The sequence below is a fragment of the Crassostrea angulata genome, chromosome 9, assembly GCF_025612915.1.
Source record: "Crassostrea angulata isolate pt1a10 chromosome 9, ASM2561291v2, whole genome shotgun sequence".
NCBI lineage: Eukaryota > Metazoa > Mollusca > Bivalvia > Ostreida > Ostreidae > Magallana > Magallana angulata.
Genome location: NC_069119.1, coordinates 30864997 through 30886343, shown reverse-complemented (window position 1 = coordinate 30886343; position 21347 = coordinate 30864997). Strand labels below are relative to the sequence as shown.

The window sequence follows — 21347 nt, the reverse complement described above, 5'->3', positions numbered from 1 at the left end:
AAATGGCTACCCCTTTCCTTTCAGTCATGGGTTACCAAATATCACTTTATACACAGACATTATTCCATCAAAAGAATGAACACAACAACTTACTGTCTTCTAATCTTAAAGCTGATGCTTCATGACATATATGCTAAACTTGTAACACAATAAGTAAATCTATAATAATACATAAAAATATATAATTGTTTATTATTCTATTTAATATAACTTACCTTCATAATAATTATTAAAGCTTTAAGAATTTTTCTACTGCAAAGCCAGAAAGGACACAAAATGCTCTACATGCATGAAATTCTGGGAGACAAAAAAATGTTAAACAGCAAAAACCATTGATGAAGATCTCTAGAACATCAATATCAAAATCTGAGCAAAATGAGCAAGCCTGGGAATAATCATATGCAGAATAAAAAAGAATAAATCCAGCAGGAGTTTCTCCATCCATTTTTGCCATGTGTAACTTAACACTTCCTGTTGACCCCACAATCAATGGACTTTACACATCATCTGTGCAGTATTTTATCCATTTTAATCCATTTCATTTTAAATGTAAATTATAACTTGCAAATGTATAGGCTTTAAAATTTACTTCATTACACACGCATTTGTAAACGACTGGGTCCATGTGTCTTTTTATAGCAATTTTTGTCTACAAAGTATGATATGAAAAAAATTTCTATACAAAAGAAAACTATCAATGTATTCATAATTCTACATTTTGTTGAATACAATTGTGTCTGTTGCTGTTCATGTGTTATGGGCTTTTAGTGTCTATTGTTTGTGAGTTCTGAATGGGACACTACCATGAAAAGCAACAATAAAGAACAACAATTGAACTCGTAGTCCAAAATGAAAATTACAAATCAAGAGCAGAGCAAACACGGACCTCTAAAAAAATTATAGGTAGGATCAGGTGCCATGGAGGAGTAAGCATCCTCTGCTGACCGGTCACACCTGCCGTGTGCTCTTTGTCATCATGATCGGTAAAATGAAAAGTCAAATCGGTAAATAAATAATGACCTAGCAATATGTATGAAAAACATAAGTAAGCATTTAATTTAGCGGAATATTGTATTTGCTGACAAAGTCTTTGTATTGACAATAGAACTTAATTACGAAATGATGACTTCAATCGCGACTGTTGATAATCTTGTTTCATCAACTTGATTGACAGTAGATTGCCTCGTTTTAGAAATTGTTCACGAGTTATGTGCTTTTAATGTCTACCTATGATGAGTTGTGAACATTTAACAAAAATTGAGACACTTTTATTGTCTATTGATTATGAGTTGTGAACAAGACACTTTTAAATTGAATTCTTCATTTTAATAAATGATCATGTCCGTGGGTTATGTGCTTTTACTGTCTATTAATTACGAGCTGCCAACAGGATAATTTAATATTGTATGGTACATTTGCTATATAATTGTGTTCATGAATTATGGGCTTTTAGTGTCTAACGTTAACAAGTTTTAAATAAGACGTTTTTCAATTTGTTTAAAAAACTATGTCTTTGAATTATGTGCTTTTAGTGTCTATTGATTATGAGTTGTGAACAAGACACTTTTAAATTTCATTCTTAATTTTGATAAATGATTGTTTGCATGAGTTGTGTGCTTTTATTTTCTATAGACTATCAATTACTTTTAAATTGCATTCTTCACTTTGTTAAATAATTGTGTCCATGAGCTGTGTGGTCTAATGATTATGAGTTGTGAGCAAGAAACTTTTCAATTTGATAAATGATCATGTCTGTGAGTTATGGGCTTTTAATGTCTTTTGATTATGAGTTGTGAACGAGACACTTTTAAATTGCATTCTTCATTTTCGTAAATAACTGTGTCCGTGAGTTGTGTGCTTTTAATGTCTATCAATTATGAATTGTGAACAAGACACTTTTAAATTGTTTTCTTCAATTTGATAAATGATCATGTCTGTGATTTATGTGTTTTTATTTATCAATTGCGATTTGCCAATAGGACATTTTAATATTGTATGGTACATTTTGCTAAATAATTGTGTTCATGAATTATGGGCTTTTAGTGTCTAACGTTAACAAGTTTTAAATAAGACGCTTTTCAATTTGTTTAAAAAACTATGTCTATGAGTTATGTGCTTTTAGTGTCTATTGATTATGAGTTGTGAACAAGACACTTTAAAATGGCATTCTTCACATTGTTAAAAAATTGTGTCCATGAGTTATGTGGTCTAATGATTATCAGTTTGGAGCAAGACACTTTCCAATTGTATTCTTCACTTAAATAAATGATTGTGTCCATAAGTTATGGGCTGTTAATGTCTTTTGATTATGAGTTGTGAACGAGACACATTTAAATTGCACTCTTCACTTTCTTAAATAACTGTGTCCGTGAGTTGTGTGCTTTTAATGTCTATCGATTATGAGTTGTGAACAAGACACTTTAAAATTGTATTCTTCACTTTGATAAATGATCTTGTCCGTGCGTTGTGTGATTTTTTTGTCTACCAATTACGAGTTGCCAATAGGACATTTAAATATTGTATTGTACATTTGCTATATAATTGTGTTCATGAATTATGGGCTTTTAGTGTCTATAGTTAATGAGTTTTGAAAAAGACGCTTGTAAAATTGTATTGTATTTTCAATTTGTTTAAAAAATATGTCTAGGAGTTATGTGCTTATAATTTCTACCTATTACAAGTTGTGAATAAGGCACTTCTAAATTGCATTCTTCAATTTGTTTAATAATTGTGTCCATGAGTTGTGTGCTTTTAATGTCTATTGATTATGAGTTTGGAGCAAGACACTTTCCAATTTTATTCTGAACTTTGATAAATGATAGTGTCTTTGAGTTGTGTGCTTTTAATGTCTATCGACTATGAGTTGTGAACATTCAACAACGCACTTTTAAAATTTGATACTCTTCAATTTGCCAAATGTGTCCGTGACTTGTGTGCTTTTAATGTCTAATGATTATGAGTTGTGAGCAAGACACTTTATGATTGTGTCTGTGAGTTATGAGCTTTTAATGTCTATCTATTAAGAGTTGCCAATAGAATACCAATCAGAAAAGGGATATCCCAAAGTATGACCCAAATATGTCAATTTCCATCCTCCCTTGTGTATTATTAGGTATAGGATACTTTTTGTTTATTATGAGAAAAAGATATAACTTCAGGTGCCTCAGCATATACCGTATGCTCAAAATTGTGACAATTCTATTTTTTTCTATAAAAACCCTGTGCTAAACAATTTCTATTCAGCAAATTTCTCACAGAAGCCTCCAGCGACAATAAATGTGACTGAGTGTACACATGTTATCAAACATAGAATCATTCATTCAATATTTTGCAATTTCTCTTTCAAAAGATAATGAACAGTACCTGAATAAATATTGCTTTCATATATACTTCTTATTTTTAAATATTTTATTTCTTTTTTGAAATATTTGTTAAATTTAGCTGGAATATGTATTGTCCGCGAAAGCTTCCGTATTTTTCAAAGTCTAGGCAAGTTCCGATATTAAAAGCTTATTCATGGATTAACAGTGCATTATACAGCATTGATGGTGCCTCAAATTTTATGCAATGTATGGTAGACGGTCCTAAAATCAACTGGGTCCTAATTTTAACGGTGTTTGGTTTTCGTTTACATCTCGTTTGTCATCACAGATGAATACACTTGACACCACGACAAACTGACAACACATATGGAACTTCTATTTATTAAAATGCTCATGAAAAAAGTAAGAAAATATATTGTAAAATGTTCTATCTGGGAATGAATAAATTTTACTTAATCTTCATTAACCCCGTCGAAAGATACACGTTTTCACAAATATCTATTCCATCCTACTGCCTACAAAATGGATTTAAAACCCGATAAAAAATTCTAATAATTTGCGATGATATATATAACATGTGCTTTGATTAAATACAAAGAAAAAAACTTACCTGTACAGAATAGTATATCCTTGAATCCTTCCGATTAGCGCCAAAATAACCGGATGTTTGTCTTTGTCAGAAATATGCTTGAGAGTTTACAAAACGTTTCATGCATTCTATATTTAGAGGTCGCGTCATCACTGATGTGAGGATCACGTGACCTGGTGTACACATTGCGTTTCATGTGCTAAGGGAGACAACTTCAAAAAGCGTCCGACGGAGTCCGAAAAAAGCGAGTCCTCTGATAATGTGGTTAATTTTAAATGAAGCTAAATCTGTTACTAAACTCAGAAGCAACTAAATAACGTATTTTAGTTTGAAGGTTAGGAGCTAAGCTCATAATTTTGAAAAACTCTTAAGTATGTCCTGGACAAATCTTTCGCCACATAAACGTTTATGGTTGACACAGACAGACGGACGGACAAGGTGATTCCTATATACCCCCCCCCCAAACTTTGTTTGGGGGGGGGGGGGTTTAATAAGAAAATGTTTTAGGAAAACTATTTGTCGCACACAGTTTATGTAATCGTAACAAACATTATTTAAAAAAATGAGATATTTAATGGCGAGTTAAATTTTCAGAGGGTAGCAAGCATTGTAATAAACAGTATGTACTCATGTGTCATGTCAGGAATTGTGGTGTTTTTTTTTTAACCGAGCCCGTTTACAAAACACGTAACCTTTTCTCTAAGATAACTTCTTTATTTAAATATTTGTAAATTTTTGAAGACAATGTGCAATTTAGAATTGTTGCGTGCTGACAAAATTTACAGACCCTGAAACGTACTACTACAACAAAAAAAGCGTGCGACTTACGTGCGAAAAACGTTTCGTATTAACCGTTTAGCGTTTCGTGTGAATCATGAAGCGTTTCGTGTAAACCGTTTAGCGTTTCGGACAAAGCGTGCAGAATTTCGGACAATGCGTTTAAATCGTTTCGAGCAAAGCGTGCGTGAACCATGTGAAACGTTTATCAGATTTCATTCGGAACTCTCTGACAATTTGTTTCAAAATGGAGCCCGTGTTTTACATTACATGTACTTTAAACTGTTTGTGATTGGCAAAACTCTCTTGTAGGTATTTTCATGAAGAAAAAAAATCTAGAAGAAATGATATACTTATCTTTTTACAAAACTGAATTTATTTTTAACAAACAAAAGAAAGGTATATGTATTAAAAGACGACTAGTTACAGAGTACATGTATATATAACGTTTTTATACGATGTTTCAGTACTTGTACAGTTTTACCGGTAACGAATATTTGCCAGTATCGAATAATTTTTAGAAAAATTATTGGTGGAAGACAAAGTTGAGGTTTAAAAAAATTTCTAGCTAGGTGATTATAAAACAGAAATAAATATTATATCAGTGCGTGAAGTTGTTTGCCATTTGCACGATTATTTACCGAATTGTTTACAAATTAAAAATGTGCCCCAGATATGAGCTGCCGGATGTTCAAAGCAGAAAAAACGAAAGCCTAACTATGAAAATAAGTTTGTTATTGATCCCTATTTAGTGAATAATTAGTAAATATAATTCATTTAAAAAGATAATACATCATATCAAATAATAATGGAGCTTTGAATGAAATTACGACTTCAAATAGAACCACGTGTAGTTTTCCTAGTTACGGTTCATTGCGACAGAAGTATTATTTGGCTGCAAAAATTGATAGATATACGGGAAAAACAAAGGAAAATGGCAACTACTTATCATCAATTACTACTATAAAGTGTTTTTATGAAAATTCAATATTATAAAGTAACGGAAATGAAAAATGTTCAAGTCCAGTTTCAATTTGACCGGAAAACGGTATGATAAAAATAACGATCATATAATTTGTTTAAATGACATATTCCCACAATTGTTTTTCCTTGTTCATTTATAAGTCCATTAACATGTACCTCTAGTATATTTTTGAAATTAATTTGCCTCAAAATATTCGGTCAGAAGAGATAAAGGGCGCTTAATTCGATACTGAGAAACGAATTCAAAACTAGGAAACTGGAGGGGGTGTTGAAATTACTGTCTCCGTAATTCATCCTTTATATTTTCGGAAGTTTGATACAGTTTAGAAGGACAAAGAAACGCGATTTAAACAAAAAATAAAAACATTTGGAATTCCGATAATAATAGTTGCATACACGAGACACCGCATACTGATTCGTTACCGGTAAAATGACTGTACAATATTAAAATTCGCTATACATAAAAAAATATTAAATACAGTTAGCAAAACATGATTTCTGTTGGAACAAGCCTTAATCAACTTTAACTTACACGAGCATGTTTGATAAGCATGTATCTTTTTTAATTTATTTACATCGATAACTCTTATTGAGACCACTCGCGGCACACATAACCTCGGACATCGGGTGAGACCTGCACCTGGCTGAACCTGTCAATCAAACTCTGTGTATTTGTTTTCATTGGATGTTCAAGTGTCTCTTTTTTTGTCAATAGCCAATGGAAAAATTAATGACTTCAAGGTAATTGGAATCAGTATTTGATGAAGCACACAATTTAAATGATAGAAAATTTATTAATTATTTGAACAGAATTAAATGTAAACATAGAAAGAAAACATACTGATCATTTCTATGAATTGCGGTAAGTAAGTTCTTTGGAATCCCGATTATAGATATTTTTACAAGTAATTATTTTAATTACTTAAACCACTGTTAACGGAAAACAAGACGTAATTAACGCACAGGGATTTGCCTACAATGTACACATTCATGCAATTAATTATTATGGGAATCTTTACGAATGGAACTTAATTCAAATAGATCATGATAATCTATATACACTGTACGCCGTTATACATGTAAGGAGCGCCGGTAATATATACGAAGATTGAGTCAAAAATTTAAATCATTTTTATTTCTTGTTCTTTCAATACAATGTTAAATTACTTTGAAAAAAATCCGAAATAGTAATTACAACTTTCTTTTTTGTTTAATCATTTGAATTTTTTCTGAGGTACATGGATATGTACAGAACATATTTATTTACGCGAATGATACGACATAGGAAAAAAAATTATCGGATGTTTGTATAACATTGTTTTCTAACGAATGTGACTAATTTAATTTTAAATATTTTTCAACATTATCAATGTAAATAATATTAGATTAATTTCCTGTTTGTATTTTTACATCGTATTCTCTGAAACCAATAAAAATACTAATGTTAAAAGAAAAATCAAATCCCGCCGAATACTGAAAAACCGATTTCAGTTTGTAATCATACGGATTTTTATTTTTGGTATTGACTATTGAGTTACGGTAACATTTTTTCTGGATGATTTTTTATTTATATTTTATGTAGTGAAAGCACCATTCCAACTGTTACTCAATTGCATAACAATTGATGACCCGGGGCTATATATGTTCTGAGCTGTGTGCGCTGAAGCGACACTAGATTCTCGGTCGCACGTGGCGATTGATTTAACACAGACTGACCGAATAAACAAACGGTTGGGAAAGTGAAACAAGAAGAAGCCACCAAAAATTATTTTCGACAGATCTTGATATCGTTTCGCCAAAAAAAAAAATACAGCGCGAGCTCCTGTCAGCGGGGCGGGAGGAGGGGGCGGGGAGGGGGGGGGCAGCAATGAGTTCGCTTCCATAATGAAACGAACATGTAGAAAAACTACAGAAGTGATTAATATGTGACCGATAGAATCTAATCTAAAGTTGTTTAAAACTCATGTGAATATTCTTTTAAATAATCATCGAATGCCTCAACTCAGGACATTCTTTTATCGTGCTAGCACCTACCGCAAACACGTAACATGGAACTTTGATTATAATTTGATTTGATTTTAAACTACCTTGTATGCTATCGTATACACCAATGCTTAATCAACTGTACAAGTAAAATAAATTTATCTTTTCATCTTAAACCAAAATAATAGTTGAAAACATAATAAAATATAGTTGGTTCCGTGCAAAATGCCAAAATATGAAACATGAACGCGTGATAAGGTACAAGATCACGAACCGACCGCGGATCACTTGTCCAATCGTGCCGGATCTCCTCAGCCATGGGCGATGGATGATCATCATTTAAATGTTTAATATTTAGGGGGGGGGGGGTTGTTGTTGTTGTTGATTTAAAACATTATTTGTACAGTTTATAAACTATTTTATATAAACAAACCAACCATTAATTTATGTCTGACGATGTTTCCGATTTGGAGTAATATCGTTCATTAATATTCATTTACACTCAAATTTAATTAAATAAATACAAAATGGACAAACTTTTATAACATAAAATTAAAACAGTTCTTGTATTTACGACTATATTAACTCAAACACGTTCATATGCATGGAAGTGTGCGTCTCGGTGTGCGAATCTTGTGTATAAATAACCGCTATGTAGTGCAGCCGTGGCTGAGATCCTCGGCCGTGGGCGAACGATAGATTACGTAAAGGTACAACGCACAGACCCACACAGCTCAGAACCCAGTAAGCTCTGAAAATTGCAGTATAATGACCTTACCCTATCAAATAGAAGTTATTTATTTTAAACTTAAAACCCACAATTTATCTATATCTATTATTGCTTTAGATTGAGAATGACATTGCTGTTATTAATTAACTGAACGATTTCTTAATTGACACCCAATCGTTTAATCCATAAAAAAACATATGTAATCAAAACGAAAAAAATTCTTGGGTTTGCGGATAAATAAACTCATATATGAGAGACGCAACTATCGTGTATTAGATAACCCCTGACCGCTAGGTAGTCCAGCCGCGACCATGGTGACCGATTTTCTCGGCCGCGGGCGAGGGAGAGCTTACGTAATGGTACACACCAGCTCTGATTCAAGGTAGATTTTAAATGTATGGATTAATAACTAAAATGTAATGCATAGATTTTTTTTAATTCCATATTTTGTGGTTTACTAGAAAAGAAAAACAATGATTTGTTTTCCAAATCCCGTTTTTAAGGGTTGAGCATTATAAGAACTTAACCACTTAACAACAATGACTTAAACTCCTAAAAAAAGCACGTATTCTAAAAAAAAAATTCTTATGAATTAATGCCGTTTGTATAAACCAGCATACTTTCTGCGGTGACTTTATGCGTGTTGTACGCGCAAAGACTTTCGTTAACTTGTCAAATGAAAACAGGTACATGTTAACATGTAAAGCTTTTTACACTCATACTACACAAATCACATACAAAATAACATTGTAACGACCTTTATGAGATCCCAACAAACAACTTTTCCAGCGACAGCCATATCAAAATCCTAACCGTTTTTGAGTTATTAAGCAAATTTTTTTAGGGGCCATTGGCCCTTAATTTAAGGGGCCAGTACTTTTTTATTGGTGTCAAATGAAAGCCCTCTATATTTTGCACAACTTTTATTCTACATGTCTTAACAAAATATTTTTCGTTTAAAAGATATAAAGGAAACTAGAGCAAAGCTCGTTGCAAAGCAACGAGTGGGTCTTCCGTTATTGTCGGAAGTAAAGCTGGAAGTTCCTGTAAGAAGCAGAGCTCTTAAACCAATAACAAGAGTAATTAAAATAAAAAGATGAAAAAAATCGAATTATTCCTGGTACGACTTCACAAAATACGAATGATTTTAAGTACGACTTAACAAAAACCTTTCCAATTTCAAGAACGAATTAACAAAAAAAATCCGAATGTGATCAAGTACGACTTAGCAATTATTTTTGGTACGAGTTAATTTTACTTTGAACATTACGCTATTTTTTAAACCAAGGACACGGAATCAAAATTTCCGGAAAACTCAATTTTTAAACCCCTATTTCTCTGTAGTACACCGTCCGATTTTAAAACGGATTTCAGTTTTAAATTAAGCTTAAAAAAGCTTCTTTGCTGCTCCATGATTAATATCAAATTATTGGTCAGAAAAGAGTTATTAAAAAAAGACTTAGTAGCCCTCATGACCCCTAATTTGAGGGGCCAGCCCCTTTTTCTTTAAATCAAATAAAAGTTCTCGTTAATATAAACATATTTTGTTCTACAAGTGTTCACGAATTGTAGACCGTTCTCGAGATATTTAAACAACTGTGTTTTAGGAGCGGACCCTTTAACCCCTTACCGGGGCCACTAACAACAAAATGTTTGGTATCATATTGTGAAGAACATTATTTTGAACAATTTTTGTTCTACATTACTTTTCAAACTAATTACCCTTTTTCAGATATTAATGATCAAGTTTTGAATTCTGGCCCCTTGAAACCCCTAATTACGTAATATATGACTTAAGTATGGTACTGTATAGATAAACAGCTGCACAATGAACATTTTTGCTTCTATAATTAATAACAAATTATTGTTCAGTAAAGTGTTATTGTAAGAAGACATTAGAGCCCTCTTGGCCCCTAATGTGAGGGGCCAGCCCCTTTTTCTTGATATCAAAAGAAGGGTCTCGTAAATATAAACATATTTTGTTTCACAAGTGTTCACGAAATGTTAACGTTTCTTGAGATATCTGTACAAATGTGTTTTAGGGGCCGACCCTTTAACTCCTAAATGGGGTCATAAACAAAAACATTTAAGGTTGCATATTGTACAGAACATTATTTTGAGCAACTTTTGTTCTACATTGCGTTTAAAAATATTTCTCCTTTTTCAGATATTAATGACCAAAGTTTTGAACTTCTGGCCCCTTGAAGCTCCTAATTACGATACATATGGCTTAAATATGGTACTGTATAGATAAACAGCTGTACAATGAACATTTTTGCTTCTATAACTAATAACAAATTATTGTTCAGTAAAGAGTTATTGTAAGAAGACTTTACAGCCCTCTTGGCCCCTAATTTGAGGGGTCAGCCCCTTTTTCTCGATATCAAATGAAAGCACTTGTAAATTAAAACAACTTTTGCATTACATGTTTTAACAAAATATGTACACATCGAAAGGTATTACAGAAAATGTGGAAAAATTTCGTGAAAAAATTTGGTGCTAATTTTCAGGTTCAGGCGAGCTTCAAGGCCATGAGCAATTTTCATAATTGGAAGCATGGAGGTACATCTACAGACATTCATCTACAATCCCTGAAAATTTCAAGCTTCTACCTTGATTAGTTTCGGAGGAGATGCGTGGACAAAATGACCCTTAAAAATTTACAAAATCGTCTATATCTGAAACCGGAAGTGACGTCATCATTTGAAAATTTAACAATATGTAGCGACGACGTTGTTCTATCACTCCTGAAAATTTCGTGCAAATCGGTTGGGTAGTTTTTGAGAAATGACGCTCCAAAAAAGTCAGAAAAAGAAAAAAAAGAATAATAAGAATAAAGAAAAAGAAACCGTAGAATAACAAGAGGGTCTTCCGTTGGAAACGGAAGACCCTAAATATGTCTAAATTTTCGCACTTTTTTGAATCCTGTTTTTTGATCCCCTACCTTTTCCTAAATAAAAAACGTAATCTAAAAACAAAAACAGATGTGCACAACTACAATGTTTCTGTTATTCAAATTCGTTGGATTCCCATTCCCTGCTATCATAGTCTCGGAGCCTTTGTCTGGAAACAAAAGGCCCTAAAAAATTTTAAAAGGGGAATAACTCTTTAACGGAAAGGGAATTCTAAATTTTATGAATTGCTTCAGATAGTGTTTTGTAAAGTACATTAGCCCTGAAAATTTGAGCAAAAATCGTTCAGAAATAAGCAAGATATGAAGCCTCAAAGTTCGCGTCTAGGAAGAAAAAAAAAAAAAGAAAAATAATCTTTCCCGCACAATAATAGAAAGGTCTTCCGTTGGAAACGGAAAACCTTAATTAAAAGTAAATATATATTATAGGATTTACAATACCTTATTTTAGGAATAAGGAATCATTCTTTGAGTTTATGAGGTGATGAGATACGGTTGGGGATGTTCAAATCCAATAAACCCCGAAGCGTTTTACGATCGTTCTTACAATATACCTTATACAAAATTAAAAACATATATATGTATAACAAGTAAGAGCAAAAATGTAAACATGTTGTACAAAAGTAAAAGTTAAAGACAATACATTTGTACGTGGTGTTTATATCTTATCTATAATTATGAAGCCTCGTTCACATCTTTGACAGAATAATACGGGAAGAGAGACAACTTTTACGGTGTACAATTTTTTCTTCTCTTTACAAGTAAAATATCATGAGTTCTGTGCCGACGCAAAGCCGACGCAAATGGGTGGGGTCGGGTGGGGGTGGAGGGGGTCTGGATCAAATTCAAATTGTAATGCCCCCCCCCAAAAAAAAAAAAAATATTTGCCCCATTCCACCGTCCACCCCCATTTACAAACAAAATCTTATCTTAATTTGTCCCCCGTCCCATGCGGCGGGTAAAATTTTTTTTATCAGGGTCTGCTGTCAACAAAAGGATTTATGACTCTGCAGTGATGCTATGCGTAAAAAGCTACAGCATCACTGAATGAAATAACAAGAACACGTGTAGAAGGTGTGTTGAAATTTATTTCCACTTGTGTCCAAGGTAAGGAACACTGTGTGGGTTTGGATACCTTGATCTTACTAATTTTAAAACACACTCGGGCATCATCAGTGAAAAATGTGGAATGTGCTAGCAATCCAAGACGCAAATCTGCAGTGCGAGTATTGAAACCAAAAACATTTGATTTTGTTGACGTGTTGTGGGCAGAATTCAGCAGATATGCAGAACACCCTTGTCCGCAAAACCTTCAAGATATTGAAGATGTGGAATATAGTTTAGACTCGGACTCTGAGAGTGATGATGATGACTGAATATTATGTAGATGTGGTTTATTCGCTGTGATAAATAATTTATGCTGTTAATTAATTGTATTAATTAATATAATTTGAGTATAATTAATTAATTTAAGAAATTTTACATAAAAGAGTTAGCAATTGGGGTTTACTATATTTTCTTGACAATAATACACAGTGATATATGCCAGCAATGCTGTGCTGACGGCTCTGTAACTCAGCTGTTCAATCTAATGCATGGTGACAGATTCTGATAACAAACCAGTTAAATTGCGTTTAAAACAAACAATGTATGCACAGGGACCAAGCCCGTTTTAACATTAATTTCAATGTAACCATAAATTATGGTTATATTGAAATTAATGTTAAAACGGGCTTGGCCCCTGTGAGTGTATGTCATACAGTGGCTGCATTAAATTCCCCCGAACTTGGGGCTTTAAGCTTTTTACATTTATCAACTGCACGCAAAAATTATTTGTAAATGATTATGTTTGTCGTATGGTGTGATGATTAAAAAATTGTATGGGAAATTCATTATCGTGCCGGGTGAAATATTTTGCTTTACGATTCTAACTACAGCGAATGCTCATTAACTCATCGAAAACATAATATGTAGATAATCGAATACTGATAACAAAGCCGGATTTTTAATTTGACCCCGACTGGATTTGGTTTTAACTACACATTTCGAAATGAGGTTGTACTTTCGATTTAGAACGTACATGTTGTCATGGCCGACTCTTCACAGAAAAACATTGAAACAGATATTTTAACAACGACGTGTCCGATCTGCTTCGAATCTTTCAAGACTCCAAGGATTCTGCCATGTCTGCATACGTTTTGTCACAACTGTTTGTCGTCATACATTCTTTCCACGTGCAAGACCAAGGAGAGTCCTGTGGGATTTCCCTGTCCACTTTGCAGATGTTTTGTTCCCGCCCCTTCATTTTCTGCTGAGATCGAGAAGTGGACTGAACATATTCCTATCAACAAGATAATTCATACTTTGAGTGAGAAAGGAGATAAATTGTGCGAGGCCTGTAAGCGAGCAGACGAGGAGATAGAGGCCAGTGATTGGTGTGAATCTTGTTCTGAATTGCTCTGTGCTTCGTGTGTTAAATATCACAAAAGAAGTGCAGTTTCTAAAAATCATGAACTTATTTCAATTGTAACTTTCAAAAGTGAGTCTGAGGGAAGAAGAGGTCTTGAATCTGCCCCAGTGGTTTGTCATGACCATGGCAAACGAGTAAAATATTTCTGTGCTGACCACGAGGAACTATGCTGCACTAAGTGTGTTTGCACTAATCATAGGAAATGCAATCAGATTGGGGATATTGAAGAAGCTGCAGAAAATCTTCGAAAGTCAGAGAAACTAGAAACTTTATACCAAAAATTATCTCAAGTTGAAGGTACTCTTATGAAAGCTAAATCCCAGGGAGAGGACACCATTACTTACATTGACGATACATCAGATAAAATAAGAGAAGACTCTACAACGCTACGAGATAAAATTGTGCACCACGTTGATGTTTTGTTAGAGAATCATCTATCAGATGTCACTAAAAATATAAAACACCATAAGGATAGGGTAACAACTTTTGTAGATGGAGTTTCCGACCGGCAACAGTTACTGACACAATATTTACACGCTTTGAAAAGTACTGACAAAAAGCCACCACAAGTTCTTATTCGTGATTATATCAAGATCAAAAGTCAGGTTGGAGACTTTGAATCTTGTGGTCTTTCCCAAATGCAAGTAAAATTGAACTCAAATGTTTCTGAAGATTTGGTAAGAATCTTGGAATTGAAAAAGTTTTCAGATACATGTATGCAGACAGAGCTACAGTTGGTTCCACTGTGTGGCATTGATTTTGCTAATGCCAGTATAAAATTGGTTGCTGAACTGTATGATTCAGAGGGTGATGTTACTGGTGGGTGCTTTCTAGAAAATGGAGACATAGTTTTGGCTCACCAAAGCTCCAACCGAATATTACAATTCAACCATTTCAAGCTTAAAAGGGAGATTAGTTTGAACTGCAAACCAAGAGATATTGTTTCTCAAAGCCCTACTTTACTTCTTATTTCCAATCACAACAATTCATACACTGAAGGATGTGTTAAATTGTTTGATCTGGACAGTTTCGATTTTAAAGACGATTTTGTTGGGACTGGACGTGTGTTCAGTTTGGCCATGTCGTCAGGATTTCTATATGCTGCTTGCTCAGATTTCATAGTGAAGTGTGATTCAAAGGGAATTATTCTCAAAAGATACGAAGTTATAAGACGTACCATGTCTATAGCAATTAGTAAGTCAGATGAAATAATAAGCTCTTGCTGTGACACAAACAATGTTACTATCATGAATAATGCTGGAGAAAAATTGTATTTGTATTTTCACGAAAAATTGAAGTATCCGTATGGACTTGATGTGAACTTTTCTGGGAACATATTTGTTGCTGGCAGAGACAGCAATAACATTCATGTGCTAACACCTAAGGCTGAATTATTGAAGATTTTTGATATTGCTTCACCTAGATGTATTAAATTTAAAGAAAACTCTAACATTTGTTTTGTGGGATCTGAGAAGAGTACAACAAAGGTGTACGAGTTTTTAGAAGATATGTGACAGTTTTTAGAATACTCCTCACCCCCATCCGGCTGTCCCGATGTCTGTCCTTTTGTACGTCCACCCATCTGTAAACAAGAGTTTAACCAGATCAGTTTTAAGAAAATGATATCATTATAGTTCTAGCTTATTGCATCCATAAACATTATACGAAGGATAAGCTATACTGAACAATTGCAACTGGACTTGCAACCATGAGATGTACATGTAATACGTCAAAATCCCTCTTTTTCACCTTCAATATTTTAAAATTGTATGTACTATATTACATTTTAAATAAAAAAAAATTGAAATTATGTTTTCAACAAACAACTTGGTTTATTGTTTAGCAGTGTTTAAAAGGATTGTGTATGCTTGTTGTCCAGATTGTACAGTGAAAACATGATTTAAAAGGAACATTTTTAATAAATTATATGAATGCATAATTCTAATTGTACGTCAAAAAGTGTCAAGTTGTAAGTGTTGGCAGTAAATATATGCATGTAGACATATATTATAATTTCCTGTATTGAAATTTTAATACAGTGATACATGTATATAGGTCCAATAGATTTATAGGTTAAGTGCAATTAATATGGAATTCTGTTAAACTGTTTAGTGTTTTTTCATACACACTCATCTTTACAATAAAATATTTACTTATATGTACCTATGCTATTATAATAGTATTCACTGCCCTACTGACAAGGCTGAATTAATACCAGCTTATAATATGTCTTTGGGGCTTAAATACATGTCGTAATATATATGTATGACCACGTGACCATATGTACAGTAATGCATCAAAATACTGTCAATATTGTATAACGAAGACACAAGAAATACAGTTGATTTAGCCATCAATCGTCGCCGTGTTACAAAAGAACTTACGACAGAGTCGCAAATATTTTTAGTCTCATGGAATGATATTTAAAGAACAAAACTCAGACAGAACTACATTGATACAACTACTCTGATGTCCATAATATTTTACAGCCAATAGAATAAAACATTGATTAGTTTGTGATTAATTAGCATTCATTACTTTGGTCGTAAGTCGTAAGTTCTTTTGTAAATCACAGTCCTGGATGGTCGTAGATCTTTGAAACTATTTAAATCTTGGAGATTTAATATTGGGAAACTGTCTGTACTGAATAGTAGTTGTGTCTAAAAACAAATATCTACAATGTTAAGGCAGATCGGATGGTTTTGTTGATTTACAAATTACATCAGAACGTAGATTGAGACTTTAAACTTTATCATCCAGCACATGGCGGGTGTGACCGATCAGAACAGGGTGCTCACTCCCCCATGGCACCTGATCGTAACTCTTATTTTTGTAAAGGTCTGTATTTGCACTGTTTTGTATTTTTCCTTTGGACTTTTGATTTTGAACACTATTCGTTATCACCACATTAAACTAAAACAAACTTACACTTTTCACTTATTCCAAAGTTAAGGGGGGTTGTGGTTGTATACCTTTAACTAAAAAAAAAATCTTCCTACCAAAAAATCCCCCCAAAATATCAAAATTCCTAATCCGTGGCGGGGGGTGGGGGGTAGTATACCTGTAGCTTCAATTTTCAATATCACTATTAAATTTCCTTGTTTTCATTTCAATTCCTTACATTCTATTGAAAATGGGGGGGGGGGGCAGATTCCTGATACTGTAAATTTAGGAACAATTATGTTTGCTACAAGAAAAAGTGGAGGGGGCTGGTCCCTCCCTGATGCTATGTGCCTGTTGGTTAGGTTTAACTTTGCAAAAAAAAGGGGGGGGGGTGCTAAGCCCCCCCCCTCCTCCGCCCCCGGTTCCGACGCCTTTGTAATCCATCTATCATCTGCCGGAATCTAACCATTCCCAGAAAAGGTTTATAAAATTAGGCTTTCTTCTTAAATCCTCTCTACATCCATGAATAAAGTGTCTGTCTCCAAGCATGTCTATACATTCTTTGTTTTGGTTGACAATCACTTTATTGAAAATAATGTGTTATTTATCACAGCATCCACTCTCTCCATACTCAGAATATCACTTAGATCAGTGTGTATTTACGGCACTTTATTTAAATCCTTAAAGTTTGTGTAAAGAAAAAATGCTTTTTCCAACTTAAAATGAGATATTGGTGTTGCTTACTTGTCAATTAAGTGAACAGAAAAAACAGTGCTATGGGTGTTTTTTTTTCGTTTAAACTTACAAAATTGACACTTTTCAGAGTTTAGCTTACACCTATAAAAAGAATTAAGAAATATTTTTGGATAATGGAATGTAAGACGCAGAATTTTCCTCTCCTTCCTCCCCTATCCGGCATTTCCTTTCCTATTATACATGTACATTGTATCAACAATCGCTAATAAACATGATAAAATCCACAATTATACTGAATTATTTCAGTGCAATGTTTAAATCGAATGCTCATCAATTTTTTAAAATGCATGATACATATTTCAAATCAATTACAATATTAATACAGATAATTAAAATACCTTACGAATCCGACCATTTAGTTTGCCCCAGCCCGGATGTGTCTTGGCACTTATTTTACCAACACTCTACAGGGGAAGTTTCTACTTTCGGTTTAGAACTTTGTCATGGCCAGCTCTTCGTTGCCAGAGAAAAACCTTCAAACAGATATAACAACGACATGTCCGATCTGCTTCGAATCTTTCAAGACTCCAAGGATTCTGCCATGTCTGCATACGTTTTGTCACAACTGTTTATCCTCATATATTCTATCCACGTGCAAGTTCAAGGAGAGCCCGGTAGGATTTCCTTGTCCTCTTTGCAGACGTTTTGTTCCCGCCCCATCTTTTTCTGGCGAGATCGAGAAATGGACGGAACTTATTCCCACCAATTATATATTTGAGACTTTGAGTGAGAAAGGAGAGAAATTTTGCGATGCCTGTTTACGAGCAGACGAGGAGATAGCGGCAAGTGATTGGTGTGAATCTTGCTGTGAATCTCTCTGTGCTATATGTGCGAAATCTCATATAAGAAATGCAGCTTCTAAAAATCATAGATTAAATCCTATTGCAACTATCAATACAGAAAGTCTTGACAAAATTCTTAGATCTGCCGAGGTCTTTTGTCAGGATCACAGTAACAAAGTAGAATATCTATGTGTTGACCACGAGGAGTTATGCTGCACAAAGTGCGTATGCAAAAAACACAGGAAATGCACACAGATTGACGATATTGCGGAGGCTGCAGAAAATTTGCGAAAGTCTGCGAAACTACAAAGTTTATCAAAAGAAATATCTCAATATGATGTCACACTTGTCAAAGCGAACTCTGAGGGACAGGACACCGTTAGATGATACGTCAGATAAAATCAAGCAAGAGTCTTCAGAGTTGAGGGACAAGATTGTGAACCATATTGATACATTGGTAGAGGATCATTTATCAGAGCTAGCTCATAGTGTCAAGCTAAACAAGGACAAGGTTGGAAAGTTTGTTGATGATGTCTCCGACCGCCATTTTCTGATGACTCAGTACTTACAAACTTTAAAAGATACAGAACAATCGCCTCCGTCAATTCTTGTACGTGATTACGTCAAGATAAAACGACAATTAAAACACATTAAGAGATCCAACCCGTCAAAACTAAGAATACATTTAGACTCCGATGTTTCCCAAAATTTAACAAGAATTCTTCAAGTTCAAAAGTTTTCAGAAATCCAGACAAAAATTCGTTTGGTTCCTTTGTGTGGCATTGATTTTGCTAATGCCACTATGGAACTGATTCGTGAACTGAACGGCTCAAAGGGTGATGTTACCGGTGGTTGCTTTCTAGAAAATGGAGACATAGTTTTAGCTCAACAAAGTTCCAGTCGAATATCACAATTTACCAATTCCAAGCTTACACGGGAGAAAATAGAATGGAAGCCAATAGATGTGGCTTGTCTGAGTCCTTCTGTACTTCTTATTTCTAAATACGACGGTTCATTCACCAAGGGATATGCAGTAAAGTTTGACCTGGACATGTTTGAATTTACAAAAGAAGATAATTTTTTTGATACCAATAGTGTGTATAGTTTGGCAATTTCACCAGAATTTGTATATGTTGCCTGTTCAAATTGTATTGTGAGGTTAGGTTCTGAGGAAAACACTGTCAAAACGTTCACAGTTGATAATTGCACGTTCTCTGTAGCAATAAACAAGTCAAATGAAATAATCAGCTCTAGCTGTAGTACACACAAGGTTACTGTCATGGATGATTCTGGAGAGAAGTTGCATTCGTATTCTCACGCAAAACTTAAGAGTCCATATGGACTTGATGTTAACTTCTCTGGGAACATATTTGTTGTGGGCCAGGAAAGCAAAAACATTCACGTTTTGACACCTAAAGCTGAATTATTGAAGATGTTTGAAGTTGAGTCACCGAGGTGCATTAAATTTAAAGAAAACTCCAACGTTTGTTTTGTGGGATCTAAGAACGGCACGACAAAGGTGTATGAGTTTCGAGAAGATATTTGAAAGCTATTTGTGAATTACTCTGTTTGTCTATCAGTCGATCCATTTAGAAATTATCCATTGCAGAAATAGAAAAATAGAATCATGGTTCTAGCTAGTTAATTACTGCTCTTAACAATTTCTACAACGAAAATGCAACCACAAAATATTCAACAAAATGCTTTCCTTCTCATTTTTTAATTTTGTGGGTACTTGAATGTCTGTAAGAAATTTTTTAAACAAATTTTCAAACAAACCAATTGGTTTACCCTTATGCTTCATATTCGGGATTTGTGTATGTTTCCTGTTCTGTGTGATAAAGTTTGATTTAGAATAAAACTTTTTAATCTGGATATTTAGAATTTGTCCATAAGTACACAGGTATACAGTAACACACCTTTGTTTTGTCATCATAATCTTACCTGCCTCCTAAGCAATCTTATCAATATGTTCAATATATCTTTTCTATCAACTAAAAATATGACCGGCCGGGAGAATTGACAATCTCTTTTGCTCAGATTGTCAAATACTGTTTCGAACAAACCATTGTGCTTAATATTTAACGGTATATTCAGAAATTCGATATGCCGCTTATTCAGATTTCATAATGAAGTTTGATTCAACACGATAACGCTTCTTTTCTAATATAAGGTGATTACATTTAATTGTACCTTTTTCTGGAGCAATTAACAACACAATCGAAATGGCTATATTTAGTTGTGAAACATGTATTGTGATAGAAAAATGGTATTCGTATTCTCATGGAAAATTTAATAATCAGTATGGACTGGAGAATTTCGGAAATATGAACTTTTTGAGAACAGCAAGTGTAACTGTACTTAACAATAACATATTCACTTGTGAACAGATATAGCTTGTTCAAAAGTTCAAAAGTTTTCAGAAATCCAGACAAAGCTTCATTTGGTTCCTTTGTGTGGCATTGATTTAGCTTATGCCACTATGGAACTGATATGTGTACAGAACGGCTTAAAGGGTGATGTTACCGGTGGTTGCTTTCTAGAAAATGGAGACATAGTTTTAGCTCACAAAAGTTCCAGTCGAATATTACAATTTACCAATTCCAAGCTTACACGGGAGAAAAAAGAATGGAAACCAATAGATATGGCCTGTCTGAGTCCTTCTGTACTTCTTATTTCTAAATACTACGCTTTCTTCACCAAGGGATACGCCGTAAAGTTTGACCTGGACATGTTTGAATTTACAAAAGAAGATAATTATTTGATACCAGTACTGTGTATAGTTCGGCAATTTCACCAGAATTTGTATACGTTGCCTGTTCAAATTGTATTGTGAGGTTAAGTTCTGAGGAAAACACTGTCAAAACGTTCACAGTTGATAATTGCACTTTCTCTGTAGCAATAAACAAATCAAATGAAATAATCAGCTCTAGCTGTAGTACACACAAGGTTACTGTCATGGATAATTCTGGAGAGAAGTTGCATTCGTATTCTCACGCAAAACTTAAGAGTCCATATGGACTTGATGTTAACTTCTCTGGGAACATATTTGTTGTGGGCCAGGAAAGCAAAAACATTCACTTTTGACACCTAAAGCTGAATTATTGAAGATGTTTGAAGTTGAGTCACCGAGGTGCATTAAATTTAAAGAAAACTCCA

General features: G+C 33.9%; 1 protein-coding gene across 1 annotated transcript; it reads left to right on the top strand.

Annotated features, from left to right (window-relative positions):
* Window positions 1-13329: 13329 nt before the first annotated feature.
* Window positions 13330-19812, top strand: LOC128162766 (uncharacterized). Its single transcript, XM_052826144.1, has 2 exons — window positions 13330-14122; window positions 18579-19812. Exons 1-2 carry the CDS (start codon window positions 13386-13388, stop codon window positions 19732-19734), a joined length of 1893 nt encoding a protein of 630 aa, XP_052682104.1. The 5' UTR covers window positions 13330-13385; the 3' UTR covers window positions 19735-19812.
* The last annotated feature ends 1535 nt before the right edge of the window (window positions 19813-21347 follow it).

What these genes read in the sequence shown, in the direction of transcription:
- LOC128162766 (XM_052826144.1), top strand. Translation starts at nt 13,386, where the DNA reads ATGGCCGACTCTTCACAGAAAAACATTGAAACAGATATTTTAACAACG. An exon ending in ATTACTTACATTGACGATAC is followed by an intron (nt 14,123 to 18,578) that starts ATCAGATAAAAT and finishes GTTAGATGATAC; the next exon opens with GTCAGATAAAATCAAGCAAG.